At 38.7% G+C, this 15,709-nt stretch overlaps 1 protein-coding gene across 5 annotated transcripts in view; it reads left to right on the forward strand.

The window, feature by feature from the left end:
• PIGG (phosphatidylinositol glycan anchor biosynthesis class G) overlaps nucleotides 1–15,709 on the forward strand; it is a 102,383-nt gene that overhangs the window by 16,197 nt on the left and 70,477 nt on the right. For 3 of the 5 annotated variants that reach the window (XM_059833700.1, XM_059833697.1, XM_059833695.1), the window contains 3 exons: nucleotides 1,523–1,740; nucleotides 5,008–5,289; nucleotides 14,687–15,144. In XM_059833700.1, the coding sequence (XP_059689683.1) occupies nucleotides 1,523–1,740; nucleotides 5,008–5,289; nucleotides 14,687–15,144 (958 nt within the window). The remainder of the gene's footprint in view (nucleotides 1–1,522; nucleotides 1,741–5,007; nucleotides 5,290–14,686; nucleotides 15,145–15,709) is intronic. The other 2 variants (XM_059833698.1, XM_059833699.1) reach the window with 1 other exon arrangement.

Below are 15,709 nucleotides of genomic sequence, written 5' to 3' on the forward strand. Positions count from 1 at the left end.
GGAAGTAAGAAGCCTATGAAGACTCAGCTTTTTGTGTAAATATTTAGTAATGGGAAAGTTGATGATGAAAATCAACAGTAGTTGATGGGAGAATAAAATCATAGAGTACTTTCACGTGTCCTTTGAATCGACTTGAATCATTGTCTCTCCACACCTACCCTTCGGCGTGTATCAACCAGAACAGCTGGTGTAAAGTAAGGGTTCTGTGGAATAACCAGTGAGGGTAAATACATGTAGGAGAAAAGCTACTGCTGCTGTACTTGCAAAGGGCTTCTAAAATGTAGGATTTGTCTGTTTGCTTCTTTCCTGTGTCTTCTGTTGTCCTCACTCAAGCTTTTAAAATAAATTTAGAGAGAATAGAGTAATGCGGACATGTTTCTACAGTATAAGAGAGAAAGAAAAGAAACTGTGATGTCTCTGTACCTATATTAAAAAGCACGCTCACATTAAAACCTGAACCCACAGAATTCATTATTTATGAAATGTAAGGAGTTGATTTAAAATTACTTCCTTCGGGGACATAGTCTTGTCCTCATCCCCAGTTCTGAAAGCAGACCACAGTCTTCATATGTGTTGTCAGTGTTCACCTGCGATCCCATTTACACATATATTTATCAGAAGACATAATCAATACTACATTTCTACAAGAAGATATTACCTCGGTATAGACAACAGATCTGTGTTGTGGAGGTTGATATATTTTTTTTTTTCCCAAGAACTTTTCTTAGATTATTATTTGTTTGGGGTTTTTTTTATTTATTTTTCTCCAGGTCAGAATTTTTTTAGATGTAGATAGGCCGTCATGAAATCACCCTCTGCCACAAGAGTCTTGCTTCCATAGGTTGGTGGCAGCATCAGGTTTTCTCTTTTTTTAATCGAGTTAGACTGTGGGCCATCCTTACACGATAACAGAATTACTAAGTTTCATTGCCGAGGATTGCTTTACAGCAGCTTCATGGTCCAAATGCCTGAAGCCAAACTGTGCGCTTCAGCCATTAACTTTTCTATTACTGCTTCAAAATCTCACATCTTGTGTGTTTAACTTCGTATTACCAACTGACTCTCATTAGCTTTGCAGCAAAATCAAGGTCCCTAATACGGTGTGTGTGTCCTTTGATGTTTCCTCCAGAGATCAGCTATTTGATCACTTTCCCCGTGGCTTATACAATATGGCGTGGGTAATGAGTGGCTCCAGTGGAAAACACTACTTTTTTCAGGATTTAAAGCTTTTGAATAAGTTTGTCCTGGAAACCTTTTGTAAGAGTAAATGGATGTTTTAATATGTTTGTCACTTTTAGAGGTCTTGACATTTTATCAGGTTAGGGATTAATTGCTTTTATTCTCAGTAACTGGCTCATTATGGTCTTACTGCAGGAAGATAGTGTAGCTTTCTGGGTGTGAAAAAAGTTTCAACCCCCATAGCAATTTTTTTATACAAGCAAATATAAAACTATGATCACATCGCTAATCCTCCTTTGTTCATGGATCCTCTTACCTCTGATCTTTTTTTTTTCTTCCTTAGATCCTGGATATGAACATTTTAAGGTAGCAGAAAAGTCTCATGGTAATTGGATCAAACTGTATTTAGAGGGGAATAATTCAGAAATACTCTTAAATCTTGGAAAGAAGGTCCTGAAGCAATATTTGGAGGCCCTGAAGACTCTGAGTTCTTCACTAAGCAAACAAGTGGCGCAATATGACATGTATTCGATGATGGTGGGGACTGTGATCATTATGGAGGTACAAAAATACATCTTTCTATGAAAAAGCTAAGTGCACAAACATAAAAGTTTCCGGTTTTTTTGACTACTTAGTGTATACTCTTACTGGTCTTTAGAATTACCGAGTATGAACTCTTAGAGTTGGTTGACTTTTTGCTTGGCTGAGGCTAATATTCTTTTTTAAAGTATAACTTAGCCTTTAAAATGATTCAAGAGCTCTTTTGATATAAGCTACTTATGTTTTGGTGTAACTAGCTACAGTAAATAAGCAGATGTACTACAACTTAAATTACTCCCATATTAGTTAGCCTTCTACTTTTTGAGTATCCTTACTGCATTAAAAAAAACAGCCTGGCAAGTAAGTTCCTACATGTTCCTCTTTATCTAACAGTAAGTGTAGCTACTCAGAACAGGCAATACCTGTGTGGGCAATTTTCACAATTCCAAGAATTGTTCTTTGTACTGATGGGGCTAGAGCCCTGAAAGAAATACTTGCTGCGAGGTGCTAAGTTGCTACGTCATATCTCATGTAGGAATAAAGATAAGATATCCCATGTCTGGAATGTTAATTGGTTCTCTGCAGTTGGTATTCTGGGCAAATCTCAAATGCTGGAAATAGCCCCTGTGGTAATGCTTTGAGAACCATGCTGAAGGGATACTGTGCCTGGACACTGAACTTTTAAGTACAGAAGCTTGCGTTGAACTTTTAGATGACATGAGTGTCAACTTTTGTAAGAATAAATCATAGAATCACTAAGGTTGGAAAAGACCTGTAAGATCATCAAGTCCAACCATCAACCCAACACCACCATGCCCACTAAACCATGTCCCACCATGCCACGTCCACATGTTCCTTGAACATCTCCAGTGGTGGTGACTCCACCACCTCCCTGGGCAGCCTGTTCCAATGCTTCATCACTCTCTCAGTGAAGAAATTTTTCCTACTATCCAGCCTAAACCTCCCCTGGTACAACTTGAGGCCATTTCCTCTTATCCTATCACTTGTCACTTGGGAGAAAAGACCAACACCCACCTCTCTGCAACTCCCTTTCAGTAATTGTAGAGAGCGATGAGGTCTTCTCTCAGCCTCCTCTTCTCCAGGCTGAACAACCCCAGTTCCCTCAGCCATTCCTCATAAGACTTGTGCTCCAGACCCCTCACCAGCTTCGTTGCCCTTCTCTGGACATGCTCCAGCACCTCAATGTCTTTCTTGTGGTGAGGAGCCCAAAACCGAACACAGTATTCGACGTGTGGCCTCACCAGCACCGAGTACCGGGGCACGATCACTTCCCTAGGGTGGAAATACCTACTACCAGCTTAATTTAGTGCTTGCATGTGTGTGGTGCTGTACAAGACTGTGTAATTGCTGTAGCACTGGTCCTTTCAGTGCCTGGAATGGATAACAGCACCTGAGCAGCTATTCATTGTTTCAGTCTCCTTTGTCCTGGCTGGGCTCTATGCCTCGTCTTGTATGCACTGTTCTCTGTGTACAGAGTACATCTGAAATGTCTTTCTGGTAGACTGCTCAGTGGGGTTTATCACTCTGCTGACCACTTCACAGGAATTAGTTCCACAGTGCCCTTGGGAGCTGAAATGGTAGGTTCTGTTCCCACTCTACAGATGGCAGATCTGGAGGTGGACAAAACTCAGTGCAAAGCTGAAGTGCTTATATTTCTTTTTTGTTCCATTGTTTTGGGAACCTATGCTCTTGACGGTTACTTTGGACCTGAAGCATTGGATTTCTTTTTTTCTTTTTTTTTTTTTTTCCCCCCTGGAATGCAGTTGTAGGTGCTTACCGTTTCTACAAAACAGTTCTCAGGTATTTTACTCAATGGGCCTTCATGAAAAGAACCATGCATCTACTAACCATGTAAATTTTGGTTGACAAGAGCTTGCTCAGCATCACTGTAAGACTCTGTGCAAAACTGCTGGATTTTTTTCTTTTCTCCAGTGCAGTACTCAAGAAACTGCCTTGCTTTGCAAAATCTTTTTGTCTTGATAAGTATTTTCGACCCTCACTGCATAAATAAGGGTAGGGAATCTCACAGATGACTTCAAACTACACCATGCTGTAAATACCGTTTATCCTGTGTTTCAGATGAGGAGAATACCTCTGGGACACAAATTGCTAACAGTGCTAAATTTAGATTTGTACATAACTACAATTTGAGCATTTTCCTATCATGAGTGCTGTCTTTGTTTTAATTGTAAGTGCTGTGTTAAAAGGTAAGACCTAAGCCAGGCTGATGCTGTGAAACGTCATATTTTCATAACCACGTGAACTGTGTGAAGTAGAATATGAAGAAGAAGGAGGACTACTACAATACATTGGGTTTTTTGGTCTACTTTACTATGCATCACTGTATTGTGGGAAAAATTTTAGGCAGAGGTCTTCAAGTGACAGTGAAAGATTACAGGTTGGCAATGGTCTGATATAGTTGTTTTTATCTTCATTTGTTTTAGTCTTGCCCTAGCACAAGCTGATTGAGCTCAGTCGAGTCCTAGCTCCATCTGTGCCCCTTGCAAAACATTTTAGCATGTGGCTGGATTTTCCCTTTACTTGTAAAGGTTTGTACATGAGTAACAGAAATTATTCGTGATATTATTCATGTCCACTGCTACAGTTACCTGAGAGAAACCTTGGATTTCTGCCTGATCTGTGTGCAGGTTAGAGCAAAGTGAAAGGAAAACCAGTAAATCAAATTAAGATGAGGAGAGGTACAAAAAATAAATACCGTGAGAATTCATAAGCTTGAAATGCAGCATACACGTGTGTGATAGTATAAGAACTCTCCCTGGTCTGGGAAGCTATTTAACTCATCAGGATCTCTGTGTATGCATATCTCACACATTGTGAGATAAATGGCCTTTGGCAGAGTGTGTATGTAACTTCAGGCATTTACAGGTGACAAATAATGGGTGAAATCTGTTCACTTAGGAACTATCTTGATATTGGGAGTTAAAACTCCTACTTTTGCAGAGAATGAAGATCATGGATGTGATCAGTTACCACAGGTGAGGAGGCACATAGTAATTTATTAAACTGGTAACTTGTGTGTCTAAGCCCTTAATAGATGAAAACACAATTTTTGATTCTCCTATTTATATGGTAATATCTTACCGGGGTCAAAAAATCCAGCATAGTTCTTCACTATTTTTTTTAATAAACTATATATACTAGCAGAGTGACATGGATGACAACAGTATGATTTTTTTTGTGTGAATTCTCACTGTATGTTTTAGCTAACCCCAATTCTTTAAGTATTAATTCTCTTTTTTTTTCTAGGTTCTGCTGCTGCTTTTGCTCAGTGTTCCAAAAGCCCTGAGCAGCCGGGCAGAATTTGAAGTGCCCCTTTCCCCTCCACTATTCTCTTTGCTGTTTTACTTGATGTGTCTGATGCTGTGTGCAGTTCATGTCATTGTATGCACATCGACAGAAAGTTTATGCTATTTCTGCAGTATGTCCTGGTTAACAGCAGTTGGAGTGATGATGCTGATTTCCGCACTCATGTGCGGTATTTTGTCTGCCATTGCAAAGATCTTTGAGAATTCCAGGCTTCCGCTGAAGGTGAGAGCATGCATTAATTATGGCTCAAAATGTTTTGCTCTTTATGGCATACTTTCAGATAAAGTTTTATAGAAGTTTTCTCTGTGTGTATTTAAAGAAATTGTTATTTGTAATGTAATTTGAATAATTTAAAGTTGTAATTGAAATCTTGTGCGTTCACTGTGGCATGATACTGATTGCTATAATGAAGATCATAGAAGTGCTTATTTTCACATTACTTTAGGAAATGTTCTAATTAGTGCAAATTATTTTGCAGTTGATTTTATGAGATCAGAAACAGTTATGCTGTGTACTAATTTTGTGCTGTTACACAGCGATGTTTCACAATTGCAATTAAAGCCCCAACCCTGGAAGTGTTCAAGATCAGGTTGGATGGGTCTTTGAGCAGCCTGGTCTAGTGGAAGGTGTCCCTGCCTATGGCAGGGGGGTTGGAACTAGATGATCTTTAAGGTCCCTTCCAACCCAAACCATTCTAGGATTATAGAATTCAATGTATGATATTTTGCAACACATGCACTGGTGATGATCTGTCCTTTCCCAAATACCACAGACATTAATGCTTTGAGACTAATAAGAAAATACTTAGCCAGTACCCTTTCTTGCATTGGTATTCTTAATGCTTTTTTAAAAATAGTTTTGAAACTGTAACAGAGGGAGAAAATTAATCTGTCTCGTCCATTTTTTAGGTTAAACTTTTAAAGTTGTTTAAGTTTAAGAAATTGAGTTTGTTACAATCTTTGGAATGCTCAGAAATGTTCTCAGTTGTGCGAGTAGTTACCTTCTGTAAAGTACTTGATGAGTTTTATTGTTGTATTGAATAGAATTCAGGTAATTCCAAGGAAATAGAATTTTCAATGCCAGACTCTTCTTTCACTGTGAAAGTTAGTATGCCAATAACTGTCAGTCACACCATAAAATCAGCTTCTAACTGTTTTTTCTGATGCTCATTAGTCATATCTTTCACAGGTCTCTGAAATTCAGTAATGCTCATAGCTCTCTATTCAATGGTGCAACCTCTGTGCAGTACAGTCCTTTGTCAACCTGGGTTTCTTTGAATCACGTCTGGGGTTTTAGTACCTTTTTTTTGGTGTGTGACAAGTACATTGCTTTAATGATATGATGACATACTCCTTCAAGCTAAAAAGCAAACTTTCTGATTTAGAGAAACATTTAATAACTGCTATATTTCATATATTTCAGAAAATTCACTACTCCTGAGTGGAGATTAATACTGCACTCTGTGCAGCTATATGCTGTAATTCCTGAGCTTAATTATAAATTTAAATTTTTATAAGTAAGACTGCTGATTTTTATTATTCAAACTATACCAGTTTATAATTTTGTTTCTGTAATTTCTGAATTTGTGTTATTCTTTCTTGGAAATGCTGCTGTTCTGAGAGAAGCCTTGGACTAAATGTAATGCCCTTCTCTCCTGAAGACAGCTTTTTTTTTTTTACCTTTTCAGTTTTTTTCAGTGCGTTGAAAGATATTCAAAACTCACCTGGATGCATTGCTGTGCAATCTGCTCTAGGTGAACCTGCTCTGGCGGGGGGGTTGGACTAGATGATCTCCAGATGTCCCTTCCAACCCCTATCATTCTGTGATTCTGTGAAAAAGAGAATTGTTTATAGAACACAGTGTTTCATTCTTATGTTTATATTTATCAGCCACATAAGATTTAGGTGTGACTGTTGATTATTTAGATAGACTAAAACAGAGTAACAAGACAGCTAACGATGACTGCTTAATGAAATCAGGGAAAGAAGTTTCATCTCAGGTACAACTTCTAAGAGAACAGTCTTTGTAAGTATAAATCACAATTTGCTTTTGGTACTGAAAATTCTCGTGTCAAAGTAGTGTTTATGTTTTGGTGACAAAGCTAGTGATGCTTATGTGGGGTTTTTTTTAAAGGCAAATAAAAGAATAAAGTAAAATTAATGTGGAGAAATCTGCTGAATGACGTGTCTAGTTGTACAGTTTGTTAACACTGTTGGTACTTAGGGGCATGTTGGTCTTTAAAAGGACTTAGTTCACTTCTGCTGTTTCTGAGTTCTACTTAGGGCCTTTATTAGCTTTCTGTATTTTATTGTAAACGAGGTAGAAGTTCTTCTTAGAGAAAGTAAAAGAAAATGGTCTTGAAATAATAATTAATGATCCAGTGTGTTCTGTAGAAACTGTAAGTTTCTTTGCTGTGCAACAATAAACAAACACAACTATGGAAGACAAGCTCATTTTTCATCTTAATTGTTACCAGTTTTTCTAATTCTAGCTAACATTAAGAACCTAGAAATGATGACTGTCTAGACCTGTGTAAAATTTACAGACATTTCACTTCAGTAGAGTTGAGAGCAATGACAAAGGATTATAGATTTCTCCTCCAGGTTGATAGTCTCAAAGCAATTCACGCTGTCTGTGACCAGAAATCTTTGTTATGTGGCTAGAGATGAGTTAATTCCTTGTGACACCCGCTACTGTAGGAGTAACTGTAAAGTAACTTTATATGATTCAGGAAAAATGCTTTCCTACTAGATTAAAGACTGGAATCTAGAAATATGCTGCTATTCCTTGGCTATTACTAAATTTAGAATAGGCTGTTACCAGGAGTTGGTTGACGGGTACGAGCTCTGCCTTTTTAGTTTGGCCTGAGTCTTAGGGTTTCATTCCCATCTGTTCTTGGCATGTTTTCATCCTTGTTGGTGAGGGACAGCTGCTGGTGGACAGCTTCCTGCAGATGGCTTATATATTGCTAATACAGCTGCTCTGTCAATGATCACAGCAGCAATTGCAAAATATCTCTTCGCGTAGAAAACTTGAGTTGGGTGGAAAGGCTTTTATTATTATAAAGGAATGAATTGCTAGCTCCCTGGTGGAGGCAAATAATTCCTCAAGGAACACATAAAAAGAAGCACCCATATAATCCATGCTGTTCCACTTTTAGAATGAATCTTTCTGAGGAACTTTAGAGGAGGAAGTGCCATTTCCATACCCATAATCTGTTGGCCATTTCTCATTATTCCACCTAGTCAGTTATGCCTAGGGAGCATGGACAGGAGTATGTTTGAGAAGTCTTTATCTATCCCTTCTATTTCAGTTGTCTTCCTTCCCCACCTCTGCTTTGTCTGCACATCTGCCTTTGAGCACAAACTGAGCAAAACCAGACAAACTGATTAGAAATTATATCCAGGATACTGTATCCAGTTTCATGTCTTTGCCTCCAGCACCCCACATTCTGCCTATGAGAGACCACAGCAGCTTGAGCTTTCTCCCTGGTTGATGTTGAGGCTTCAGATTCAATCCCCTGTTGCTTGAAGAAGGATGTTTCAGCAGCAGCTTGTCTTCTTTTCCTCTTTGGTACCAATTATGAGACCATCTGGAATTCAGGAAGTGGAAAAAAACCCTTTTATTCACAAGTGAAATTTGGTGTCACTGGCAACACCACTTCTGTCATTTGAAGATGGGGGTCAGTTAGTGTCTCTTGGACATGAAGATGCTTATTTTCACGCCGCCTTTGAAAATATCTCCATTTGGCTGTAATGAAACGGTGATTGATTCAAGCATTTCCTGTTTGAACTAGAAAAGTGGGGGAATATCTGAAATTGTTGCATACATGTTTTCTGGAGTTTTACCTGGCTGGGACCTCAGGACATACCAACAGATTATCAGATCATCTGCTTCAAGTTGAGACATATCTGAAAATGTGGGAAGCTGAAGTATGTGTTATGAAGTGTAGACGATAGTAATTCTGGTTGAGGCAGACATGACTTTGTATCCAGACCTGTAGAAATCCTTTTTTGTCATCCCATCTTCAGTGCTATTCCATAGGTGACTGGATTGCTGGATATATATCTCATCTCATCAGTCAGATAGGCTGTGCTGTCTCGGTTCAAGTTCCAAAGCAAGCTTGAAATATTTTGTAGGTTTAGTTAGTAAGTTCCTCCATTCCAGACATGTATAAAAGCAGTGACCTGGATTTGATCTACATTTTTACCAGTCTCAGGGCTGTTGCAGAACAGTATTGGGGGGTTTTTTGTAGGTGGCTGCTTATATGAAGATAGAGCCTGGAGAATGTGAAAGAAGCAGTGGATAATCTGGTGTTGCTTGCAGTGTGGATGTGAGAGGTTATTTACTGGTAACTGGAGCACAAACACTATTATTCACAAACATTTATGTCCCACCTTCCATCCCCTTTTCCAATAGAATACCTAGACTTCGGGGGAGAAACTGGTTGTCTGTATATGCTGTATGTTGATCTTGAGGGGGCCTTCCATGTGAGTTAGGAGTATTACTTACGCTAAAATATCTCTGAATCCAAATGTCTGTGACCAGTGCATCTCCACAGTGCGAATCTGCTTATGGGCTCCGCTTCTGAAAGAGCTCTGAAACCCTGCTCTTCTGATGGCAGGAGTAGCATCCTGAATCAGCATCTTGCCAGTTAAAAAAGCTAAAAGCCTTTTTAAGCTTATGATACATGATAAAATGTAGGTATTTTAAAAGTAATGAAGATAAGTTCGCTTGCTAATGGCTTCAGAGCTTTTTTTCTTCAAATTGTTTCAGTTCACATCTAAAGATGTCTCTGAAGTGCTTCTCATTTGTAATGCTTTTTTCCCACTGTGGCTGAATATAGAAACTGATTACCAAGTTCATGAATTTTCTGAAGACCAGTCCAGGCAGTGTTAGCATCTGCTTCCTGACTGTTATTTATAGGATCTGATTACTATGTTTCTAGCAGCACCAGTCCCTTCTTTTAATGACACTTCAGGCTTTAAATAGTTCTGCAGCCCTTTACGAATTCCAGAAAATGGTCAAAAATTTTAGCTTCTTGTTCATCGCTTCACTCTTACTTGCTTGGTAGTTGATTTAAGTATGGTATTTACTACTACTACTAGTTGTGGGTTATTTCCTATTTCTGATAGAAATGAAAACCAATAGTTTTTTGAAAATGGAACACTAAAGTTAAAACCTGTCAAATACAGCTTTTGACAATTTTCATTGTGGAGAATTATAGTGTTTTTTTCATTACGTAAACAAAATGCCCCTGTTTCTGTTTATTTTAAAATACCCTGTTCATTTTAAAATATTTTTGTTTTTCCTTCTGTATGTGATTCTCTTTACTGAATTGAACGATAAAACATTTTTATGCAATTGTACCTAAATTTTTTTTGCATTTTTTGACTTGGGGGGGTGGGGGAAAGAAGTGTTTGGATGGTGCCTTTACTGGGTAGCTTTCAAAAATTATCCCAAACTGCTGTGAAAATGTAGGAGCAAGTGTGGTCTGTAGTACTCTGTCATAGGAAAGTTATCATCATTGGGAATCAAGACTGGGTGCAGGGAGCTCAAATATCGGAAGGGGACAGATGATAAGTATTTAAATTTTGGGCGATGATGAGCATGAAAAATAAAACATTTCTCATCTGAAAAGTGATTGTAAACTTCCTCAGGCATCAACTATGGATGGTTAATTTTTGTGAAAAAGAGTTTTATTCTCAACCATACAGAAGCCACATAACTGGAATGGGACCCAGAAGATAGGCTACAGGAGGTTTTGTTTCAAAGTGAAGAAAATATAAGTTTCGTGGGCAGAGATGCATATATTTTGTTGCTTATGTACCGGCACTTCTGCAAGCTGGCAAAATATGTTCAAATATAGGGCAAAGAGGTCAGCTTCTGTGTTACTTAATTACTAATGCTGATATATCAAATGTTAAAGCTACTTCGGCTTGGCACATTGTAGGCTTAAATCAAAAGCCTGCCATTTATAAATTTCTAAACCAAAGATTTTGTATTAAGTTTGCTTGCCGAGACATCGGTGCGAGTCATATGAGTCTTTTAGTATCTGGAGCGCCTACTGAGTTACTGAGGGTTGGAGGTGTTCAGCAGTGAGAAAGACAGCTGCGAATATCAGAGTAGGACCTACATTTCAGTGCCTGTAAACCAGATCTAAAAACTAAGTACAATCTAAGTAATCTAAGGTCAGGATGTATAAAAAAACCTGTAATGATGGCATTCCTACTATGGCACAGTTCATATATGAGGGATGACCAGTAAATTAAAAAAAACTTGATGAAGCTATTCAGTATTTCTTAGGTCATGAAGGCTCAGGAGATTATAATTTACTGGATAATTTTTCATTTTGCATAGTGACTAAGTCTGGTCTGAAATGTGGTTTATCAATAAATGCCATTGGACTTCAATCCTTTCATGTGAATATAGAGGCAAATTTTTTCTTTTTTCACTGGAGTTGTGAGAATGAGACAAGCAAGATGGATTTCTGACACCGGGACATTTCACACTAGTGCCATCATTTTCATGAAGCTTTTGAGTGTTCCCCATTGATAATACATTACTTCTTCAGTTTTCATATTAGTGCTGACAGCGACCAGATACAAGAAAGCAGTCCTTATATAGATTTTATGTTTTGTCTTATTAAGAAGACAAATGAACTGAAGACTGGTTCATTCTCATTTGTTGAAGATCTCAGATTCCTTTGTCTCTGCAAGCAGATGGTGCTTATGTTCTCACTCGTCATGTACTGGTTTTGTCTTGTACTGTTTTTCGTCTCAGCTTTGTGAATTCCATGGTCTTTGGTCTCTGCACGGACTCCATCTCTAACTTGTCTTTTCGTTACAGAATGTAGCTTATGGTATTTGATTTCCAGAGTGGAATACTAAACAAAAAGGAGTGATCTTTAGAGCACCAAAGAAATTTCAAATGCTAGTAAATTTAGATTGGGCCTGGGCAGTTTTTCAGATTATGACTGTTTTTATGCTAAATTTTTAGTGTTTTTTTCCCCCCATTATTGTTGTGTGTAACCTCATGGGGATTTTTTTGTTGGTTTTGTTTTTGTTCGTGTGAGGTTTTTTTAAGTGAAGTGACTTTGGTGTAATGTATTTCTTTAACAACACAAGAAATGGAGGTGATGTGAATAGGTGATAACTTTAACTATACCTCCTGCATTCTTCCACATACATCTTATAAAATCTTGCTTTTGCAAAAGTTGTTTTCCTCAAAGAAAAAATCCAGATAGTGTTAACTAGCTTCTTGCATCATGTGTTTGTTGTCCTCTGCATGCTATATGGTCTTGCTTATTGAACAAAAATACACACGCTGCTGCATGTAAATCTTAAGCATAAGGGAGAATTGCATCTAAGATGCTTAAGGATGTTTATATTGTTTATACCTACTTTCTTGTTACCTGCTCTAAGATTAGTGAGTTTCTATATTCTTCTAACAAATGATTTAAACAGTTTGGGAATCATAGTACACTGTGCATCTTTGAATGTGAGTATGTTCTCTGTGAGATTTATCTGTATGAATATTCAAGAGGGGTTTTTTTAAGTTCGTTCATAAGGTCAAATGTAGGAGGATGATGTGGTTGAAGTGTGTAGCTGAAGAAATTAACATGAAAGTGTGTTCAGAGATCTTTGTTCTGAGGTAAAAATGCCATGCAGTAGTTTTGATTTGGCTTTTAAGTTGTTGTTTATCAGGTCTTTAAAATACTGATACTCTTATATTCTCTAATAGAGGAAAAATTAATGAGAATATAAAATGGTAAAGGGTGATATTTTTTTTTTATTATTTATTTATTTATTTTTGACAGTGTCTTTCCCAAACTGCTTCACAAGTGTGTAAACCCATTTGTTAAGGTATGTTAGGAATCCCATGCTGGTTCTGGTGGCCTCCAGGGCTGGGGCATTTGTTCTGTCTTGCTGCGGGAGCCCAGCTATGCATGCCCAGCCCGGGGTCCTGTCCCCACCTCTGGCTCAGACTTTGACGAGAAGTTAAACAGAGAGAGGTCCCTCCAGCCTTTCACATGTAGGTGCACTCTCTGGGCCCTCTGGTTTCTGATGCAGATCTACAGGCTTGGTCATCCATGGTTGCTTTTCCTGTTGCTGACACCCTGACTGCTCCTGCATGCTGATCCCTCCAGCTGCTGGCACCTTGGGCACACAGCCCCAATGGCCTGTGGTCCCCACTCCGGTCTCTGGCAGGTGGACCCTCACACGCTGCAGTCACTGGCATTACAGGCGTACCAATGACCCATATTCCTGCTTGAGTTGCTGGCGTTTGCTTTTACTTGCTCTGGTCTCAAGTTGCTGGAATGCAGGCTTGTCCCTAGTTACTTGCAGTGAGACCTTGCAGCACCCACAGTTGGGACAGAGGGTGCAGCTGCACAGAAAGGTAGTTAGGAGAGGGTTTAATAAGATAGGATGGACTGGAGTGATCAGGCACAGGGCTCAGTCAGAGAAGCGTGCTGAGTGGTGCCTGCTTATATGTGACTCTGGCCCCTTTATCCTTCTTCCTCTCACTTTGCCCCTGCCTCCAGCCTGTTCTTCATCACCCCCTCCCCCCCCACCTTTGACACTTTCCTGAAGCATTGCTTAATGAGTTTGCGTAGATCCACAGGCGTCCTCAGGTATCCATAATACTCATGTTCTGTCACTTTCTCCTTATCTGTTACAAAGTCCAGGCTGGTGCTCTTCAGAGCTATGCCTGGGGTTTCTTAATGGACTGTCAATTAATGGCTGAAGAGTTTTAGTCGTTTTTATTATCTCCCTCAGTGCTTACTTACCAGGTTTGTGTCTCTGTGTGGCCTTTTTATGGCTTTCCCTGTTACTTTGTATTCCCTGTGAGCTGAAAAGGTCCTTTACCTGATAATGTCAATGAACCAGATGCTCTCACCTTCCACATGCTGTTACACTCTCTTTTTAGCCTTATCATTGAGGGCAGTGATGATAAGGCAATTCCAAGTAGCTGCCGTCAACAGGAAATCGAATTAATGGAGGCATTAGACAAAGAATATTATGGTTTTAGATAGGCACAGCATGTGAAGTAAGTAATAGATGGTAGGGTTTAAAGTAGATTTTATGATGAAAGATACATTTCAAGCTACGCAAGGTTAAGGGGTGTCACCAGACTGTCTGCAAGTAACTTTTGTTAATTTGAGTAGTGAAGGCTGTCACTGTACTGAGTTGAGGGTAGCACAGATATAAACTATTAGAAAATTACCTATTATCTGTATCTCAAGTTTGATTTCTGCAGTATTTCTATTTTTACTTCTACGAACATGCAACGGGGAGAGAGCTTGTTTCAAGCCTTCTGTCACAGGGTGGTAGGGAATCTCAATCTGTGCAGTTGTGGTGATTACGCATAGAGAAGTTTTTTCCCCCTAAACAGAATGTCATTTTAAACAGTATGATTATGTTGCAATGCTAGCTAAATAGGCTACATGAAAATGATCCTTTTATCGATTTTTGGGTTTTGTAAAGATAGAAATAACTTGTCTCACTGTTTATTTTGTTTTCTTAGAGGATATTGCTGTAAGCACACTTATGAATGCTTCAACAAGTGCAATTTCTATACACTTTCACCACTGCTGTATGTTTTTTTTTGTTTGCAGAATCCGGTTGTATCTAGTTCCAGCTGGTCAGAAGTAGATGTGCTGATTCTGGCTGGAACAATTGGCCATGTTTTGAGTTTGGGGGCAAGCAGTTTTATAGAAGAGGAACATCAAACCTGGTATTTTCTTATCACTACACTTTGCTTGGTGCTGTGTCAGGAACTTTGTAGAAATAATCTTCTTCTGAAAGACTGTGACCCTCAACATAGCACCACTGTGAAACAAAATTTTGATAGTACCGGGGAAGCCTCTGAGTGCAAGAATATAGACATTCCAGCAGCAGGTAATCAAAAAATGGGCAAGGCCACCTCTTCAGCTGAATTCGTAAAAGGATCAGATAAGTGGATAAGCTTAGCAAGTCCATGGATCATCCTTACTTGCTGTCGGCTACTTCGATCCTTGAATCAGACAGGCGTCCAGTGGGCTCATCGGCCAGACTTTGGACATTGGCTGACAAGGTGGGTATATGATTTATTGACATACTTTCTGTCTTATTTAAAAATTAATGTATGTTTTGTTTGGTGAAATAATTATACATTTCTATACAGTCACTCTTTAGAAAGTGCTGTAAATGTGCAAAGTGGGTAAATAGTGAAGCAACATAAGTTTTTCACTGCTGTTTCATGCAGGAGTAATTCCTTGTGTACTATCAATAGATTATAATCTTTGCCCTGCACCATGACTTATCTAATTAATGCCAATTATATACGATAGGTTTATCAGAGGCAAAAAGTAAATATTTTCCATGTGAAAGTCATCAGTGTCTGGTTTGGGAAATTAAAAATTGCTTAATAGAATTAAACCCTTGAAATTAAGGCAGAAGGTTCTGCTCAATTCCAAACTTCATGAAGTTGCAGGGTAAGATGCAGGGTAGAATTCTTGCTTGTCTGTCACAGACATTTAGTGTGCATGCAAAACTGAAGGAATTTTTCAAGTGAAGTATGATAAACAAGAAAGGGATTTTTTTTACAACTTGAAGTACACTGGAGAAGGGCTTCTACTTTTTGTACTACCTTTTAGTAC

This window comes from Gavia stellata, chromosome Z (assembly GCF_030936135.1).
Source record: "Gavia stellata isolate bGavSte3 chromosome Z, bGavSte3.hap2, whole genome shotgun sequence".
NCBI lineage: Eukaryota > Metazoa > Chordata > Aves > Gaviiformes > Gaviidae > Gavia > Gavia stellata.